A 20,129-nucleotide genomic window follows, 5' to 3' on the forward strand; every position below is an offset into this window, starting at 1 on the left:
TGTGCATCTGGCCATCTGCTCCTCCCTCCCTCGGTGCCTGTCCGTGAACCGTCCACGCTGTCCTGATGGCTCCCCCAGAACATCTGGGTCCACACGTTAATGAACAACACTGAGCACACCCCAGCCCCGCACTCAGCTCGTCTCCTCACTCACGGGCTTCCTGAGCTCCTGCCCAGCTCTGGGAGGTACCCTGTGCCCATTTCTCAGAGGAAGAAGCTGAGCCCACAGGAAATAACCAGCCCCAGGTCACACAGACAGGCTCAAATTGCCAGCACAGCTCCACAGCCAGGCTCTTCCCACCATCCCATGCAGCATTTCTCATAAGTAACAGCAGCAACAATGACAAAAGTCCCCCTGGGCCTCTGTTGAAGCTGGTCCCACCCTGACCCAGGGCCCTGGGTATGGAAGTCCCATGGCAACACCACTTGGGCTTGCAGGATCTTTCTCAGAAGCTAGTTCGGTCTCATTCTCCAGCACGAAGATGCTTCCGGGCCAGCGCCAAGAGCTCAAGGTGATGGGCAGGGGCCAGCTTTTCTCTGGCTATTCAAGATGGACCAGCACTGATGCCCGTCACTAGACTCTCACCTGGCAATGAGTTCAGTCCCTGAAGGTCCCTTGGATAGATGCCAAGCCACGTGCTGGCTGGCTTGCTCCCACTGGCCTTCCTCAAGCACCCCCAGCAGGGGGCTGCGTCTCCTTGACCGGTACGGGGAGTCTCAGGACATCACAGATCCTGGGCTGGGTCCTGCCCACAGCACCTTGAATATCTTCGTCGCTAAGTTCTTGGTGCCGAAGCACTGAGTTAGTTAGAGCCCAAACTCACTCCCCAGGTGTGCTCAGAGGCGGCGGAGAGCTCCCACCCAGGCACAGAAGGGCAGAGGAGCGGCTGGGCCCATGAGCCACAACTACTGAGCCTGCGCGTCTGGAGCTTGTGCTCCGCAACGGGAGAGGCCGCGATAGTGAGAGGCCCGCGCACCGCGATGAAGAGTGGCCCCGCTCGCCACAACTAGAGAAAGCCCTCGCACAGAAACGAAGACGCAACACAGCAAAAATAAATAAATTAATTAATAAACTCCTACCCCCAACACCAAAAAAAAAAAAAAAAAAAGAGAGGACAGGGCCCCGCTCAGCAGCAGACATACGGACACAAGGCCCCCTTCCCCTCCCTTCCCTCCCTCATCTCTCCTCATCTGAGATCCATCCATGACCAGGCTCTTCTGAGTCTAGGACAGAACCAAGGTTAGTGAGGGTCTAAGGTGACCCAGAGGCATCCAGCTTGGAAGACTGGGTAGTGAGGATGCTTTGCTGATATGGGGACCGGGGTTTGGCTGGACACAGGGAATACAGTGAGGTCAGCTTTAGACACGCTGAGTCGAGGAGTCTCCCGGGTAAACATCCCACAGGCTTGGACCTTGGGACTGAAGTTAGAAGGAGACCCAGACCAGAGGTGGACCAGAGAGAGAGAGAGAGGCCTAGAGTCGGGGAACAAAGCCACGGCAGGAAGGAACTGCTGGGGAGAGAGTGAGTCGTGAGAGGGAAAGAGGCCCTGGAGAACCCGGTGGATGTGACCATGTAAGAAAGAGGCGCTGTATTTCTAGGGTCTCTGAGCAGTTAGTTCTTATGAATTATAAAAGACATGAGAGCAGTTTCACAGGCGACAAATTTGGCAGTCACCACCTTCGTCACGTGATCAGAATCGGCATCACCAGTACGGGGGTGTATCAGTATCACATGTCTCCCAGTAAGACGCGCTAAGAACGCAGCATCACTTCTGGGATGTGCTTTCCAGAAATGCAGAGCAAGGAAACACTGGGGAAACCCAAAGGGAGGGACATTCCACAAAATATCTGGCCTGTACTCAAGAAGGTCAAGGTCAGGAAAAACTGAGGACTGGTCCCAGCTTAGAGGAAACTAAAGAGGTGTGATGACTGAACGTAACGTGTGATCCTAGGTTGGATCCTGGACTGCAGAAAAGGCTATAGAAGACTGTAAATGGTACACCCCTACAATGGAATGTTATTCCTTGTAAAAGGAAATGAAATATCAGCCACAAAAAGGCATGGAGGAAACTCAAGTGCATGTTGCTAAGTGAAAGAAGTAACAAGATCAGTGGTTGCTGGGGCTCTGGGGGAGGGGAGAGGGATAAAGAGGAAGAGCTGGGCGAAGGTTAAGGCAGTGACACCATTCTGCACGACACTGCAATGTCATCATACATTTGTCAAAGCCCATAGAATGTGCAACACAAAAAGTGAACCCTAGGGCTTCCCTGGTGGCGCAGTGGTTGGGGGTCCGCCTGCCGATGCAGGGAGCGCGGGTTCATGCCCTGGTCCGGGAGGATCCCACATGCCGCGGAGTGGCTAGGCCCGTGAGCCATGGCCGCTGGGCCTGCACGTCCGGAGCCTGTGCTCCGCAGCGGGAGAGGCCACAGCAGTGAGAGGCCTGAGTACCGCAAAAAAAAAAAAAAAAAAAAAAAAGATGGGAGCATCTGATTGGAGATCCCACATAATGCCGGGGCCACACGGGGCTATGCCTTCAGGGTCAGGGGGAACCGAGGGTTAATCCCACCCCACCGAAAGGGGAAGCAAGGAAATCCCAGGTCTTATCTTGGCACTGGGTGCGGGCAGCAAATAAAGTCTACCCTGAGAATTTGAACCTCAGTCCAGAGCTCCCAGAGGTGGGTCATCTAAATGGACACAATCAGTGTGGTCCAATGGAAAACAAAACTCAACCTCCAAGGAGAGATTTTAATTTAAAGAAATCTCAGGTGGAAAGTGTCCCGGGTGGCAGAAAAAAGTAAGCCCCAGTCTTCGCTGGAAAAACTAGATTGTAACAGGACACCCCCATTCCAGAGAGGTGAAAATGTGAGTAATTGTGAGCCTAAAACCTGTGAAATATGGGCAAGTGAATAAAATGCCACTCTCGAGTCTCTCACCGTCTGGACCCATCTCCCAGAGGCCACAGCATGGGATGCCCGGGAGGAATCCGCTCTCTGTGCCTGCACACGGGCATGTGGCCCTGCCTAGTGCACGCCGGCAAAGCCAAGCATTGGCAAATCCGCTCCTCAACTAACAGGCTGTCTCAGGTAGGACACTTCCCTGCACCAGCGCAGGAATTTAGTCGACTCACAGCCCAACAGCAGCTCGAAAAGCAATGACATTTCATGTGTCTGATTGCTTCAAGCAGATGTATCCGGTGGCACTGAGCTGGCAAGTGTGTAGGCAGCTGCAAATTTAATAAATCTTAATTATTCTGTTTATATAAACAAGCAGGCTGAAGCCACTGATGTAGTTGGAGCTTTCAGTGGCTTGGTGTGTGGAGAGAAAAAAAGTGTCGAGAGCCAACTGCTCATAAATAATTAGCTTTGGGGCAGGTTTTTCTTTTTTTTTTTTTCCCCTTCCCTTTGGACTAAAAATAATATATGGAATGTTTTTAAGTTGGCAAGATTACAACCTCGGAAAACAGCACCTATTTTCTACGTGTCAGACCTGCGTGTATGTGCAGACCTGCGTGTGTATGTGCAGAGCCTCACACACGCATGTGCGCACCCCTCCCAGCCAAACAACACCAGAGCCCCACCAGCGGGCGGACCCCCCCCCACTGCTCCCCCCAGAAGGGCACTGTCCCTCTGCCATCAGGAAGCGAAGCAGAGGCAGTGACTGCAGACCTCTCCTCGGTCCTCATTTACATGGCAATTAAGAATCTGCTGGTTTACGATAAGAATTATTCATTCAGCAGACCCGCATTTTATTCCTTGGAAAACCCTGGTTAAGTGACTCGCCAACGGTCACACACACCAATGGTGGATCCTGGACTCAGATCCAGAGCGTACAGCAGCGGTTCTCAAAGTCTGGTCCCCAGACCAGCAGCATCAGTGTCATCTGGGAGCTCGATGGAAATGCAGATCCTAGGCACCCCCCAGACCTAATGCATCAGAAACTCTGGATGTGGGACCCAGAAATCTGTGCTGAAACAAGCTCATAAAAAGGAGCCCCAGATGGCCTCTGTAGGTTGGCTTCTGAGTTGCTTGCTTCTTCACAGGGGGCTGAGACCCATGAGCTCAAAAGCCAGCCAGCACCAAACTCAAACCTTCACACATCCATTTGTTTTGAAATGAAGCCTGAATAAACAGATTTCTTTTAGCCATTTAGAGTCTGCCTGCTTTGCATATCCCACGAAACTGTGCCCAACGTGGGACAGGAATAGATAAGATCAACCTTGTAGCTCTAAAGACCTCAAGCTACTGCTGTCCTTGGGTGGTCCCTGGCCAGAGACTCGACATCGTGCGGGCAACACCAGCTGTGGGTGTGAGCCTCTCTCCCAAACCCCTCCACCCAGCACTCCCCGAGCAGTCCTTTGCTCTGGTGAGCTATCCCAAGTACCTGAAACAGTGCTTGGTACACACTCAGTGCTCAGTACATATCTGTGAAATGAACGAATGAGGAACCGGCCAATGAACCTAGGGTTGTGAACACTCCACATGAACCCAGTTTCAGGCTGCCAGGGACCTGAGTCTGCACTGCAGGACTGGTGTCAGCCAGCCAAGCGTCCCCCTACTCAAAAACACCACAGGACCCAGACATGAGTGCCCCTGGACTCTGGCCTGGGAGCTACATAGATGGGGGCTCCCAACCAGAGAGCCTTAAAGAGCAGGAGCTGGAGACACCTGAGCCCCCCGTGCCACCAGGAGTCACAGGCTGGGCTGTGTGCACCCCCCTGCCTTCCTGATGTGCTCCCCTACTTCAGGAGGAGGCCCTCTGTTCTTCTAAATTAGGGGGGAAACCAGGGCTTCTAGGTCTCCTCTAAAGAACGAACTAACAGTTCACATGATCTTCAAAATTTGTTCATGAAGTAAATAAAGTCGGCACTGATGGTTCCATTTTACAGATGCGGAAAGTAAGCCCCAAGAGTCAAAGCAACTTGCCCAAGGCCGCAAAGCTGGTGGACGCCAGGCCCAGAGCGCAGCATTGGTCTTGTGACTGCCCCAGCCAGTCCCGGGGACACCTGCTGTCCCACAGATGGAGACATGAACACCAGCTGGAGACCAAGAAGTCCAGGTAGACAGAGCCCCTGGGAACACAGACTGCAGGGCCCGAGAGATCTCGTGGCCCCGGGGCTCTTTGGAGCAGAGTGTGCTGTGTAGGCTCACGTCATGAGCCAGCGCTTGTCAGGACAACAAGCGTGCTCTCAGAAAAGGTGGCACTGGGGACACCAATTTACACTGGACTTTTCCAGAAGTGGGGAGAGCCTCCAGCCCCCAGGGACGCTTTCTCCAAGGCCCAGCGTGGATGGTTACGTGTAGGCTTAGGAGGCAGAGGCCAGAGGCCACTCAGGAGCCGTGCGCCTTGACTGGACGCGTCACTCCGATCTTGCCTTTCCTTGTTTGCCTTATGCTTAACATGGCGGTAACGATGCCTGCTGGGTGTCTAGGGGACAGTTAAGTGAAACGCCCTCACCGCGATTTGGCACAGAACCTGGCACACACTGGACGGTCAACACGTAGCACCTAGAGTAATAATTCTTATTCCTCATCATGACTATGATTCCTGCCGTTACTGTCGTTGCTTTGGCTTGCAAGCCCCGCGGGAGGGGCTCTGAGCGCTTCACCCCTTCCCCCTTTGTCCCTCCCGGATGCCCGTCTACTACTCAGGTGGCCGCGAGGTCCAGTGACCGGGAATGGTCCAGGTCTCCTGGGACCGTCCCAGTTTAACGACTGCGGTCACAGCAGTGTCCTTGCTCACTCGTCCCCGTGTCCCGTCACAGCTGAGGACACGCTGTGCATCCCTGAGAGCAAGGACCCCCGGGGCCCAGCACAGTGCAGCCCACAGCCGATTCCCCAGAAACGTCCCTCAGACCTCATGGAACCTTCCAGAAAGCCCAGGGGTCCGGCGTCACAGGCCCAGCAACCCTCCAAACGCCCTGCCCTCTAGCTGTGTGGAGCAGATGGCGGACACCGTACCTTTTGGAATCCAGTCGGCTCCCCTGGAGAACTCTGCATCTGGTATTTTAGGTAAGGAGAGGAAAAGGGAAAAAAAAAAAAAAAACGAAGTTAAGTGAGTGAAGCTTAAATCCCAGCAGAGCCTGTAATGGAATATTCATTTTGTCAGGGGAGTGTTTCTTTAAAACTTCTGGTCATCTGGACAGGCTGAACCAGCAGGTGATTCAAGTTAATGAGCTTTTTAACGCGCATGGGGCCCAGGTGGGATCCTGTCTGGGAAGCCCTGAGCCAAGGCCACGGGCATGCTGACCTGGCTGGGGCTGGGGTGACACCTAGTGGCCGACATGGCTGTTTCAGGGCCAGAAAAGCTGCAGCCCCCAAAGCTTGGAGTCTGGGGCCTGAGGGCCTAAAGGGCTCCAGGAGGCCAGCCACCCTGTCCTTGGGTTAACCTCCGTGCCTCAGTTTCCCTATCAGTTGTCAGGGAATAATAACGGTACCTCCATTATAAGGCCGTAAGGACATAGCATTCAATAAAGGCTGTTATGAGTTTAGCTATTGTTATTGTTTTGTGTGAGACCTGGGGGCGCCTAGGGGGAAGGTGCTTCCTCAGGGTCACAGAGCAGGTTAGTGGAGGAGGGGGACTCCAGCGTTCCCGCTGTCATGCCTCCAACACCAGGGTGCGTTTGGTGCTGGCTTTGCCCCTTCCTAGCCATGTGAACTTGGGTGAGTTTTTTAACGGTTCAGAGTCTCAGCCCCACTCTGAAGGCTGGAGATGCAATTCCTCCGGCTGCTGTAAGCCCTGAATGGGACGATGCACGTAACGGTTTCAGGTTGGTAAGTAGCAAAGCTGTTGTTATGGGAGCTCCAGCCTCACTGGGTGGCAGGAGGGCCAAATGACAAACTGCAAGTCAAGCACCTAGGACCCATGAGTCTCCGTCTCCTCTCTCTGAGTGGTCCCCTCAGCCTGGTCTGTGGAGGCATGGGGCAGAGTGGATGCGGGCCCAGCTATGTCTCCCCAGGGCCTGGGACCTGTGCATCCTTAGCACCTACAAGCAGGTGGCTGGAGTCCTTTAGTTTGGACTTGTAGAGCATCCACCGGTAGCGCAGATCCTCCAGCTTATCTGAGGACCCCCTTGCTGGCCTGAGACGAAGGAGGTTTTCAAAGAGATGCTGACCTTCTGGCACCCGAGCCTCCAGCTCCTAGAGGGAGAAAGACAGGGTCATGTGTGCCTTCCAAATGGCTGAGGAGGTCCCACCTGGTTGGTAAGGAGAAGCCATTCAGATTTCACTTAAGAGGCAGCCAACAGAATAAGGCCCTGCGTGATAAACTCGGGAGGTTGAACTCTACACTGAAATGTTTTCCCTGGGGGAAGACAAGGTCATATTTAGGATTCTGAACGGTCACTCTGGCTACAGAATGAGCCACTACTGAGATGGGGACCCAACAGGAAGGAGGGAGGCCAGCTTGGAGGCTATTGTCAGAGTCAAGGTCAAAAATGATAAATGCCTAGATTAAGACAGTGGTAGTGAGGAAACAAACAACAAAAACCCAGGGGGTGGAATCAAGAAGGGCTTGGCGACTAATTCGATGTGGGAGACGGAGAAAGATTTGTGGTAGATGGATTATGCCTCCAGCCCCCTGCCATATCCACGCCTTTTGAAATATGACTTTGCAATATTTCCCATCAAGAGATGGAGTCTATTTTCTCTCCCTTTGAATCTGAGCTGGCCTTGTGACTTTCTTTGTCCAACAGAATGCAGGGGAAAGGATGTTGTGCCAGTTTCCAGCCTAGGCCTGAAAAGGCCTTGCATGCCCCCACTCGCTCTCTCAGACCCTGCCTGTGTTCTGGGAAGCCCAGGCTGCCCTGCAGCAGGATAAGAGATGTGTGGTGCACCTCATGATCATCTCGAATAGCCCACCAAACTCCAGAGGACAGCCACCCTGCTGGTCTACAAATAAGGGCACCCAGCCAAGATCAGAAGCACTGCCCAGCTGACCTCAGTCTGAATTGCCAAACTTCAGAATCATGAATTAAATAGACAGTTGTTCTCTTAAGCTACAAACTGTGGGAATGGCTTGTTACATAGCGAGAGTTAACCGATAAAAGAATTGTGATTAGTGGTGGTATTTTCCAAGTTGGGGACCACAGCAGTAGGTTGAATGAATAGATGAATGAATGGATGGTTCTCCTAAAATATTTGAAGCAAAAAAGTTTTCTTGGGCTTCCCTGGTGGCGCAGTGGTTGGGAGTCCGCCTGCCGATGCAGGGGACACGGGTTCGTGCCCGGGTCCGGGAAGATCCCACATGCCGTGGAGCGGCTGGGCCTGTGAGCCATGGTTGCTGAGCCTGCGCATCTGGAGCCTGTGCTCCGCAGAGGGAGAGGCCACAACAGTGAGAGGCCCACGTACCGCAAAAAAAAAAAAAAAAAAAGTTTTCTTCTTCTCTTTTTTCTTTTACAAATTTATCTATGTATTTTTGGCTGCGTTGGGTCTTCATTGCTACACACAGGTTTCTCATTGCGGTGGCTTCTCTTGTTGCAGAGCACGGGCTCTAGGCACGCGGGCTTCAGTAGTTGTGGCTCGCGGGCTCTAGAGCGCAGGCTCAGTAGATGTGGCGCACGGGCTTAGTTGCTCTGTGGCCTGTGGGATCTTCCTGGACCAGGGATCGAACCCTTGTCCCCTGCATTGGCAGACAGATTCTTAACTACTGTGCTACCAGGGAAGCCCTGAGGCAAAAAAGTTTTAAACCTATTTTTTTTTTTTTTGCCGTACGCGGGCCTCTCACTGTTGTGGCCTCTCCCGTTGCGGAGCACAGGCGCCGGATGCACAGGCTCTGCGGCCACAGCTCACGAGCCTAGCCGCTCCGCCGCATGTGGGATCCGCCCGGACCGGGGCACGAACCCGTGTCCCCTGCATCGGCAGGCGGACTCGCAACCACTGCGCCACCAGGGAATCCCTAAACCTATTATTTATACACAAGCCAGAAGAGCTCAAGAGCTATGTATGTGCTCCTGTTTTTAGAACTCCCTGGCGACAAGCACATCTCTAGGGGCAAATCCTTCGGAAACAGGGCCTTTCCTTGGGAACAAACCTGTAGTTTTGTTTCTCTGGTCCTCAGGTCCTTGGTGGTGGCAGTTCTCATGGCGATGATTCTAACCAACTTGGAATTATCCACCTGCAACCGGTGCTCCAAGTTCCTCAGGAGCTGGGAGAAATCTTCACAGCTGCCTTCCTCCTCCTGAAGCACATTTGTCTGCGGGGAGGCACACATCAGAGTTTCTGAAAACAGTCCACTAGCCACATGTCCTGGGGATTCCATCTGAGCAGAGGGGTGGAGCTGAGGATGCCCAAAGGGTGATAAGAGACACCTGGCGGGGGGGATGAGGAATGCATCTCTACTCAATGTGGCCATGTTTAGGGGCCAAGGACATTCCTCACTGTCACCTCCCTGGTCTCCTGGAGACAGCCAGCATCATCCCTTACCAGGAGGTCTATAACAGTGGTCACCTTCCGCCACTTTTGTCCCCCCCCAGGCTATGCGGCCGGAGTGATCTATCTAAAATGCAAGCCACTCAGCTGAGCCTCACTTATACACTTTAGTGGCCTCTCACTCCTTGACGTGGCCTGAGAGCCTCAGGTTCCGGCTCTGCCTGGCTCTGCAGACCGTGCCACCTGCCCCTTTATCTGAGCCAGAGCCAACAGACGTCTCGGCCCCTGGCACCGGTGCTTTCTCCCTCGGTCTTTGCACACGTGGCCTCCTCTGCGTGGGATGCACCCCCTCCACTCCTCTCCTTGACTCCCACTCAGCCATGAGGATCCCCCGACATTTCCTTTCTCCCAGGAGGGCTTCGCTACCGCAGGTCACATCACTCTGCAACAGGCTGCCATAGCGCCTGGCCCCTCTGCCTCTGAGAAACGCGTGTTCTGTAAACCCTTACTCTATTGCCTTGTGGTTCCCATTTCCTTGCTCTGCAAAATGTGCTCCGAGGCCCAGCAGCCTAAGCATCTCCTGGGAGCTTGTAGAAATGCAGAGTGACGGGCCCCAGCCCAGACCTGCTGAATCAGAATCTGCCTTTTAACACGATCTGGCGGCACATGACAATCTGAAAAGCTCTGTACTGGATTCTACGTTCTCTGAGGGTTGGAAGTGTCTCTGTTTTATTGACAGCTGTGTCTCAGCTCCAAGCACAGTCCTGAGAACATAGTAACAGTCAGAAGTGCTTTCTGGATGGGGAAGTGAAAGAATGAATGGGAAAACAACTGAATGGACGTGTTGTCTTTGAAGAAAAAGGAATGGATTTCTTTTCAATGTGGTTTCATTTTTTAAAGTCAGTCAAGGGAAGGGATGGATGATACAATGTAGATAGGTTAGATCTTTTTACAAAATACAGTTTAGGGCACAAAAAATACCCATCTTGTGTGCTTTCAGTTTGCATCTGGGGTCAGCAGAAAGCTTCCAACCTTGACACTCTTCCTGTAAAGGCAGTAGCCGGGTTTCTGGGGGTGAGGGCCTGTCTGCCCGAGGGATGCCTGGGACCTTCCCTAGTGGGGACCCCTGGGTCTGGGGTCTCAGAATTCCTCTGTCCAGTGGCACAGGGAGCTCTGGTGCCACTACCGGGCAGGCTCACCTGAGATGGGACATGGTCCAGTCCTGAGATGAGCATATGGCCCCAGGCAGGGAAGGGACTTTGCTGGAGACAGCTTCCAACCATCAATTGACTCAGGATCTGGTCCCTCCCCGGAAGCCCCACTAGACGGACTCACCTGACGGTGGTGTCGGAAAATAAGATCCGTGGGGGTGATGAGAAACCCAGTCTTTGGGATGTTGTTGGTGAAAATCATTTTCTTCCCCAAATCCACTTCCATCCTCTGCAGCTGCTGGTTTCTGATGAGGCTGAGAAGACAAACCAGCCCAGTCAATGTGGTGATGGGATGGGGACTCCCCGGGTCACGGGAGAAGGAACAGAATTAGGGCACCAGGCTGTGGGAGCCAACTTCTGGTCCTCACAAGGCCACGCCTGTCCTTCGGGTTTGTCAGAACCTCCCCAGGGCACCTGCATCTCCAGTTTCCTGCTAGAGACTCACGTTACTGTCATCAAGGTGCATATACCCATCGATGCAGGTGAGGCCCAAGCAGGAGGGGCAGGAGGCTAATTCCCAAGCTGAGGCGTTTCCTCGCTCTTAGTGTCTCTACTTAGAATTGCCTCGAGATGCCCGGAGGCAGCTGGCACCACGCCTGGCACGCAGACCCCAGCCATCTTTTCTAGGAGTGTGGCTGAGCTCTCCCTGGCTGGGAAGGGGGCTGCCCGAGACCTGGCGCAGAGCCGGGAGCCCTCTCACCTCAGCAGGCTTTCCCCCAGCAGCCTCAGGGCCCCCCAAGACGCCACCAGCTCCTGCAGCTCCTTCTGGACCGCAGCAGCCCCCTCCGGAGAAGACTTCTCCATCACCAGCCGGCCGCGCGCTTCAATCAGGGGCAGCTGGGCCTCCTTCCCCGGGAATTCGTCCAGCAGCTTCTGAAGGACACACACACACACGAGTAAGGTAATGGGGAGGGGGTCTCTGCTCCCCAGTATGAGAGCATTGGCCCCCCAAACCTGCTTTTTTGGGATGCAGGGGACAGAATCTCTCTGTGGGGAGAGACCTCTTACCTCGACATCGACCTCTCGGGACTGGGCATCCCACGGGCCCGTGTCCACGCGGTGGGCCTCCAGCTTCTGCGTGAGCACGGAGATCCACTGTCGCAGCTCCAGAACCTCGTGGCTGAAGGTGCAATGTTCCCGCACGCTCTGCCGGCACGTGTCCACAAGGTCCTGCAGCACAGCCCCGGGGGACCCAGGCTGAGACCTCACCCTGCAGGACCCTCAGCCCTGCCTGAGCCCCAGGGGAGGATGGCCCCCAGGGCTCCCCATCCAGCCAAGAACATGAGGGGTTGGTCTTCTCTTCTGCACAGAGCAAGGAATTTACCCCAGAAAGACCAACGCTGGTTTAAAGTGCCTATAAGCCTGTCCTACTTTTATGGAAAGTACCAGGTCTGGGTGAGGGTACGGGCGATGGGAGCTCGCGTCCGTCACGGGTTTAGGCATAAACGGGTGCAACCACTTAGGAAGACCGTAGGTCTGTATCTACTAAAACCCAACACAGGCATCCCTATGACCCAACTGTTTCATTCCTGCATGTAACCCATCAGATGTGAACATAGCTTCACCAAAAGGCACGTGTGTGCTGTTACTTGTGAGAGCCCCAGACTGGAAACTACCCAAGTGCCTGTCAATGGTAGATGGACAAATGCATTGAGGTACGTTCACAGGATGGACTATTTCACCTCCGCCGCAGCCAGAATGAACAATCTACACAACAATCTAGTGCAACATTATGGATGGATTTACAGCCATCATGTGGAGACCTAGAAGCCAGAAACAAAATGAAATATGCTGTCTGACTCATTTGAAGTAACGTATAAAATCAGGCAAACCCAGTCGATGCCATGCCAAGTCGAAGGTCAGGGTTACTCGCAGGTGTCAGCCAGCAACTGGAGGGGGCACGAGGACAGGTATTGTCCTGTGCTGTGATCTGGGTGCTGGTAACGCAGATTTTTTGTTTTTACAAATGCATTAAGCTGCATAATTAGATGTTCACTTTTCTGTATGATTATACTTCGATAAAAAGTCTTTAAAATGGTCTTGCTTTGTTTCCCCTCTCCTGAGTCAGTCATGGCTCAGCTCTCTGGGACCTTGTTCATCTCTGTCTCCACAAAAGGTGGGGGCTGTATCCAGCAGAGTAACCATTCTCTGTCCTCCTGGTCACCCAGCCTGAGACCCTCGAAGCCCCTCCCTCTCAGCCCACCACAGGCTAGTCAGACCCCAGGGTCTGTGGTCCCCTCTCTTGCTGTGATTCTCAGTTTAGGTCCTTGTGATTCTTTGCTGGGCCACTGTAGGGCCTGCCTTCCTGCATTCCAGACACTGGCTGACACCACTGGCTGCCACTAGAAGCTGGGGACTTCCCTGCACTGTCACTACCACCGTCTCCTCCTGTCCCCTGTGCACCAACGTCAGACGCAATGCCTTCAATAGCCAACCCCCTTGCTCAGTGGGGTATGTGCCCCCCAGGGGGACAGGAAGATCTCCTGGGCTATGGGGGAAGAACTTATTAGAACTTACTAGACTTAAAAAGCACCGAGCACCAAAATAATAAAAGAAGGGCAATACTTCTTTGAAGAAGCATTTAAACAATAAAGAAAGAAGTATGAGAGAAATGGAATATCACCATTTTGCAAGCCTTGTGATGCTCAGCTAATACTTCTTCTAATTATTATGACAATCCATTAGCTCATCATTTGGATGTAGGCATGAAAGCTGATGTCTGCTGCTTCTGTGGGCTCTGCAGATCCCTGAAGAGCGAGGACAGTGATTCCTACCTATTTCTCTACTTTCCCGGCCCCAACCTTGAGATCACATGCTGTTAATTTATTAAATGGAATTAAATGCATTCATCCAGACCTTATGCCTCCATTAAGACCAACAATGCAGAACTACTCCACACCTCGCAAGGTTTTCTCATGTCCTACTTATGTCCACAAAGATGAAAAACCTGTTTATCGTGACCCGAGCTTAGAGTCTTACTCCAGTACTCTCATCACTAGAGGCATTTGTAGCTGTTGAGTAGAGCGAGTGCGGTCTGACCACCTCCGATGTCTTTGGTGTGGCCTTTTTGGAGCACCTACTTCATCAAAAGGCATTATTTTATTTTATTTTATTTTCCTAAAAGGTTACTGTATGACATGGGCTTTTTTTTTTCTTTTAATGTATTTATTTATTTATTTTTGGCTGCGCTGGGTCTTTGTTGCTGTGCGTGGGCTTTCTCTAGTTGTGGCGAGCAGGGGCTGCTCTGTTGCAGTGCACGGGCTTCTCACTGTGGTGGCTTCTCTTATCATGGAGCACGGGCTCTACGTGTGTGGGCTTCAGTAGTTGTGGCACGTGGGTTCAGTAGCTGTGGCACACGGGCTCTAGAGCGCAGGCTCAGTAGCTGTGGCTCACGGGCTCTAGAGCGCAGGCTCAGTAGTTGTGGCACACGGGCTTAGTTGCTCCACAGCATGTGGGATCTTCCCTGACCACGGCTCAAACCCGTGTCCCCTGCGTTGGCAGGTGGATTCTTAACCACTGCGCCACCAGTGGTTTATTTAAAAATAAATTTTATTTCTTTTTAAATTGAAGTATAGTTGATTTACAACGTTTCAGGTGTACAGCAAAGTGATTCAGTTATATGTACATATATATGTATATATATATATATTCTTTTTCAGATTCTTTTCCATTATAGGTTATTATAAGGCATTATCTATTATTATTATTATTATTTTTTGCAGTACGCGGGCCTCTCACTGTTGTGGCCTCTCCCATCGCGGAGCACAGGCTCCGGAAGGCATTATTTTGTTATAATTACTCTCCTTTTATTTCTTTTTGATAATAGAAAAAGCCTTATATTAAATTTTAAAATTGTGCACATAACTCTATGAATTCCAGGGTTGCAAAGATGTCAGGAATATTTGTTATTAACATAGGGCATGCAGGGTCCGGAAGGGTGGAGAGCCCTGCCTTAGACTAGCGTTCTTGAGCTGTGGCTGCCAGACAGCTGGCTTTGCACGCCTGGGGCACTTTTTACAAATGCAGATCCAGGACGTCATTTAAATCAGTGTCAGGGTGGGGCTGGAGCCTGCATTTCAACTTGTCCTCAGGCCAGTTTTGAAGGAGCCATCCCACTACCCACACCTATTGGCTGTCCCACGACCAAAGGGGCATCGATCCTGCGCGGACCCCAGCAAGATCCAGGTGGCCACTAGAGGGCACTGCATACGGGGCTTACGGCCACCAGGACCCACCTTTCAACCTGGCGTTACCGCAGCAAACGTGACGGGGACTGCTGCGTGTGTGCAGCCTGGTCCGTGCTTTGCTGACTCCGGTGTCCATCTACCCACCAGAACTTAAACCCAGGAGAGCAGGGGCCTTGGCTGTCCTGCTCGTGCTGCTTCAATCCTTAGAGCCCAGAACACTGCCTGGCATACAGGAGGTGCTCAGTAATTGAGGTGCCCCTGAATGAATGAGGAGGGGAAGAAAGGAAGGGAGAAAGAAAAGGAGCGAAGGAAGAAAAGAGGGAGAAAGTCCCCAGGAGCGTCAGACGTCTCTGTCACAGCACAGACCCTCCGCTGGCCCCTTACCTCCAGAGACCTGTGCAGGGTCTGGTGGTCAGAGGAGAGCTGGTCCATTCTGTGCTGGTGGTGGGAGTTCCCCTGGACGAGAGGCCTCATGGCCTCCACCTGCACCCCCAGGTCCAGCCCCTCCTCCTGTAGCCCCTGCAGGAGAGGAAGGAATGAGTGGAGTGCGCTTTCTGCTTCTCCTCGTGGAGGCTGATCAGGGCGGGGGCTCCGAGTGGGAGAGACCGGGAGGGTCCCGGGACCGTGGGTCTCCCCCTCTCCATCCGCTGCACCATATGGCTGTCTGACAGGCCCACTCTCAGGACTGGTGAGAATTTTAAAAATGAGATGAAAATATTCTGAGACACCATGAAAATAAACTGCTAAAGACCAGAAGGCATCTCTGGGGGACAAACTCAGGTCTGGACTCATACTTGATGACCACCTCTTAATAGGAAAAATCACATCTCAGCTTTAGTTTTAAAGCCCCAAATGCATCATTTTTAATACCTTCCAAAGAACACTCCCAGTTATGTGTGAGCTGTGCCTGGGTTTTAAAAAGATAATTGTTGTTTCATGAGCATTTTAAAAACCAGCAAGCTCCTTACGTAGCCAACAATTATTCATGATCAGCCTACGTACAGTCCATGTGTTTTCAAACATTTATTCTTAATCCCCAAATCATTTATTTAACTGAAGGCCTCTGGACTTATTAGGAACACTTAGTGAAGCAACTTTAAAAGTAAATATTCATGTTAGACATTGGAGCCATGGAGTAAGCAAAAGGACAGCCTATCATTTTGTTAGGCTCAAGAATCAGCCATTTGGAGGTGCTAAAGGCCTTGCTGAGGCCAGGAACCATCGGGTATATCAGCAGAGATTCATTTGAGATGAAAGGTCAGTTCTCAAGGGAGGGTCTAAATATCTGGCTCGGGCTGGTTGCTGCTTTGCTGGTTACTGTTACTGCAGGGGGCTGCTTCTAGGCACAGCTGAGTACCTGAGTAGAGGTGACTCAGGCCCGACAGACCTCTTACCTGCAACCTCGAAAGCTGGGCCTGTTTCCCAGGAAGGTCCCGCTGAAGCCCATTCTCAGCCTGGACCCTGATTTGGAGATCTGAGAGCCTTCTCTGCAGGGGATCAAAAGCCGCTCCGAAATCTTTGTGTTGAGCGAGTGAGCTCTGCGGAGACAGAACAGGCAGCACACCAATCAGCTTTCTTCTCAGGCTCCCTGTGGTACAACCTGACACTCACAGACTAGCTGCTCTATCTCCAGCCTTCTGGCTGGCTTGTACTCACTCAGGTGCCGCCCCCTCCAGGAAGCCTTCCTGGAGCCCTTGAGGGTGTTTGACTCTCCTCCTTGAGGACCTTAGTGTCCTCACCTAACAGTTGTCTGCCTCTAGAACAGGGGCTGGCAAACTACATCCCCTACCACATACCCCAAGTCCCACCAGGGGCCTGTGTTTGTAAATAAAGTTTTATTGGAACACAGCCACACCCATTCATTTACAGCTGCTTTCATGCTACAGCAGCAGAGTTGAGAAGCTGCAACAGAGACCACTTGCCCCGCAAACCCTCAGATGTTTGCTAAATGTTTGCTCCGTGGATTAGATCAGACCAGGGATGTAATGCTCTTAGCAGGTGCCAGGCCCCTGGTCAGTGCCCCAGAGACCATCTCTTTCATCATCATCATTATTAGATGCTCAGCAAACATTTGTTGCCTAAAAGAAACTGGCCACAACATCCCATGTTATGTCTCTGATTTCGTGTGGCCGTTTAGAAGTGTCCCTAATAATACTAGCTCCCAGCTCTCCAGTGGTTTAAAGTTTACAAGTGTTTTTCTCTGCGTCTTCTTATCTGACAGTCCCCAGCTCTCTGCAGAAGACAGTTCGACTTGATCAGTGAAGAAGGGAATTTGGGGGCAGAGGTGGGAGGCCGACAGGTGAGAAGGATCGCGCCATAATCCTACCCAGATGATAGATGAGGGGCCTGAGGTCGTGGGGGACAAAGCGATATGTCCAGGGCCACGTGGTGGCCAGAGGCAGAGCTGGGGTCAGGATGCAGGGCTACCCTTCCTGGAGGGCTGGGTCGATGGCTGAGGGCCGCCAGCGGGGCTCACCTGCAGTTTGCTCTTCCTTTGCAGAAGGCGGTTGTGCAGTAAGTCTCTGTCCCTCACGGAAGTTGCCACCTGCTCCAGCAGGGCCGTGGCTCTCTCCTGGCCAAAGATGCCGCCCAGCAGGTCTTTCTTCAGCTGCAGCATCGTCAGCTCCTCCTTCAGGTGGGAGCTTTCCGCCAGGGCCACCTAAGGGAGACAGGGCCTCCGTGAACTGCAGGGCAGGATGAAGCTGGAGACGGGGCCAGGAGCGTGCCTGTTCTGGCTGCGCCTGCTCAGGAGGCTGGGCCTTGGTGCTGGTTTCCAAGGAAGCAGCGAACGTAAGGAGAAATGGGCTGGCAGGAAGGCGGTAGGAGGCCCTGAATGTCAGGGTCAATCTGATTCCTCTCTCACCTCCACATCCATCTTATTACCAAAGCCTGAGCGAGAATTCTACCTCCTACGTGTCCCGGAGATCCGTCCCCTCTCCATCCCCCATCACTGACTGTGGTGCACCCTCAGCCTTGCTCACCTGAACCCCAGAAGCTCCTGACCGCCTGCTGCCTCCCAGCCGCCCCCCGAAATCGACCGTCCACACTGCAGCCGAACCCCAAACTAACCAGCCCGATCCTCTACTCAGTGATCCTCTATCACCGACAGCAGTGGGCCATCCCCCAGTTGGTGTATGGGACCCTTCGAAGGGGCTAAGGGCCTATGGGATCATGATCAGAGGAAATTCTGGAAGGCTTCCCAGAGGAGGTGGCACCTGAGTGAAGTCGTGATGTGTGGGAACTCACTGGGCAGAGAGGGGAGGAAAAGGGGACTCAGAAGCCCTGTGTAATGGGCAGCCGGCTCCTAAGCAGGCAGCCTGAACTCTGCACAGCCCAGGCCCCACCTCCTCCAGGAAGCCTCCCCTGACCACATTCCCAGCCTACATGCACTCTTCCTGCCCCCAAAGCCTGTTCCCCGCTTCAGGTTCCTGCTGATCAACAAGCTGTTGGGGACAAATACTTCTTGCTTCTCTAACTGAGGGCGCAGGGGCCCTGGAGGCCAGGGGTTTGGTCTTCAGCTGGCCAGAGTCCATTTGAATCTGATGATGTTACAGAGATGCTGAGCCGGGCACGGGGCTGGGAGAGGCAGGACTAGGACCCCAGCCCAGGTGTGTGGTTTGCAATTAGCCACACAGAGGTCAAGCCTCTAGCCGTAGGAAGGCACCTTCACCCCCTTTCCACCCCACTCAGACACAATATCATGAGGGTTAAGAATTCAGGCTGGGGAGTTGCAATCATGAGTTTGGATTCCATACTAACTGGGAGAACTTGGGCCATTCCAAGCCTCGGTTTCCTCATCGGTAAATTAGGGGTAGTCACACCCTAGTTCACGGGGCTGCCGTGGGGCTTAAATGCCTAAAAAGCATTTAACATACTGCAGGACCCACAGTGAACACATGATAAAAGACAGATCTTCTCAGCCATTATTATTTAACCAACTGTTATGTGTTGAATTGTGTCCTTCAAAAAAGATATGGTGGAAAAAAAAAAAAAGAAGACCCATGGGGAGAAGATAGCCACGTGATGACAGACACGGAGATCAGAGTGATGGACCTACAAGGCAGTGAACACCAGCGACTGCCAGCAAATACCAGAAGCTAGAAGAGGCAAAGGAGGATTCTCCCCTAGAGCCACTGGAAAGAGCAAGGCCCTCCTGACACCTTGACTTTGGACTTCCAGCTTCCAGAACTTTGAGAGAATGAATTTCTGTTGTTTTAAGCCGCCAGTTTTTGGTGCTTTGTTACAGCAGCCCCAGGGAACTAATACACCAGCCACGCCCAGCTTTTGGCTGGAGCTTTGCAGATCCACAGGCTGCTCTGAGGCTAGATGCAGGAGCTGAGTCAAGAAAAGAGAGAGCTTGGCAGCTTGAGCCCTGGCCTGTGAAATCCATCCCGCCCAGGTGGGCCGGTAGGAGTGATGAAAGACATACTCCCAGCCAGCAAACAGAGTCCAAACGTGAATAAACCAAAGTCCTGGCCCCACGTGTTCCAACCCACTGCTCTGTGAAATTCCCACACTGGGAGTCTTGGGTCACACTCTAGAAAGACAGAACCTCTCTCCTGCTTCAAGGAGGTCCCGGTTTGCTTTCTGCCTTAGTGGGAAGGACAGGATGAAATATAGTTGTGACGCAGTGGGGAAAGTTAGACAGGTCTGGGTCAAAGCCAGCTCTGTCACTTAATGGCTGTGTCACATCGAGCAAGTGGCTTCCCCTCTGGGACATTTGTTTTTCTCAACAGTCAGATGATCATAAGTGTTCTGAATGCCTCGCAAACCTATTTTCAAGAGCCAGAGTGAAGACAGGGATAAGAACATTAGACAAGAGTCTAGAACCCACCATTCTGGCCCCAGCTCTGCTCTCTGGAGCAGCCTGACCTTGAACAAGCTCCCTAACTTCTCCCTGGCCCCAGTCCCTCATCAGTAAAATGAGGAGAATGGTAGAAATGGAAACAAAAATCCATGTACATAGATAATCAACATATGTTAATTATGGCAATGAAAATTGGAAAGAACCTAAACAATCGAAGTGCGGAAACGTTAAAAAAAAATGACATGCCTCCAAATGGAATATTCTGCAGCCATTTAAAGTGATGGCTTTATTGAACCATTTTAAAGGCTGCTGAGAAAAAGTTCATATGTGTCAACTGAAAATATCTGAATATACAACTATACAGCATGAGCTCAAATACACAGTGAGGATGCACACTTGCAATGGGGGCATCCACCTTGGGGCCATGAAGGCAGACGTGGTTTAGAGCTGGAAAGAGCTTGGGTCCTGGAAGATACTGCTGAGCTATCAAGCCAGCTCTGGGATGACCTGAAAGTCTCCGTGTTTGTTTGTTTGTTTATTTATTTAATTAACTATTTAAT

At 52.3% G+C, this 20,129-nt stretch overlaps 1 protein-coding gene across 6 annotated transcripts in view; it reads right to left on the bottom strand.

The window, feature by feature from the left end:
* Window positions 1–20,129, bottom strand: part of SYNE3 (spectrin repeat containing nuclear envelope family member 3) — a 99,134-nt gene that overhangs the window by 11,619 nt on the left and 67,386 nt on the right. For all 6 annotated transcript variants that reach the window (XM_081227851.1, XM_081227849.1, XM_081227850.1 and 3 more), the window contains 9 exons: window positions 17,239–17,421; window positions 16,157–16,300; window positions 15,147–15,281; window positions 11,584–11,745; window positions 11,276–11,448; window positions 10,700–10,829; window positions 9,027–9,188; window positions 6,986–7,135; window positions 5,957–5,995 (listed from right to left, as the gene is read on the bottom strand). In XM_081227851.1, coding sequence (XP_081083977.1) covers window positions 5,957–5,995; window positions 6,986–7,135; window positions 9,027–9,188; window positions 10,700–10,829; window positions 11,276–11,448; window positions 11,584–11,745; window positions 15,147–15,281; window positions 16,157–16,300; window positions 17,239–17,421 — 1,278 coding nt within the window. The remainder of the gene's footprint in view (window positions 1–5,956; window positions 5,996–6,985; window positions 7,136–9,026; window positions 9,189–10,699; window positions 10,830–11,275; window positions 11,449–11,583; window positions 11,746–15,146; window positions 15,282–16,156; window positions 16,301–17,238; window positions 17,422–20,129) is intronic.

The sequence above is a fragment of the Mesoplodon bidens genome (assembly GCF_964165515.1).
Source record: "Mesoplodon bidens genome assembly, chromosome: 3".
Taxonomy (NCBI): domain Eukaryota; kingdom Metazoa; phylum Chordata; class Mammalia; order Artiodactyla; family Ziphiidae; genus Mesoplodon; species Mesoplodon bidens.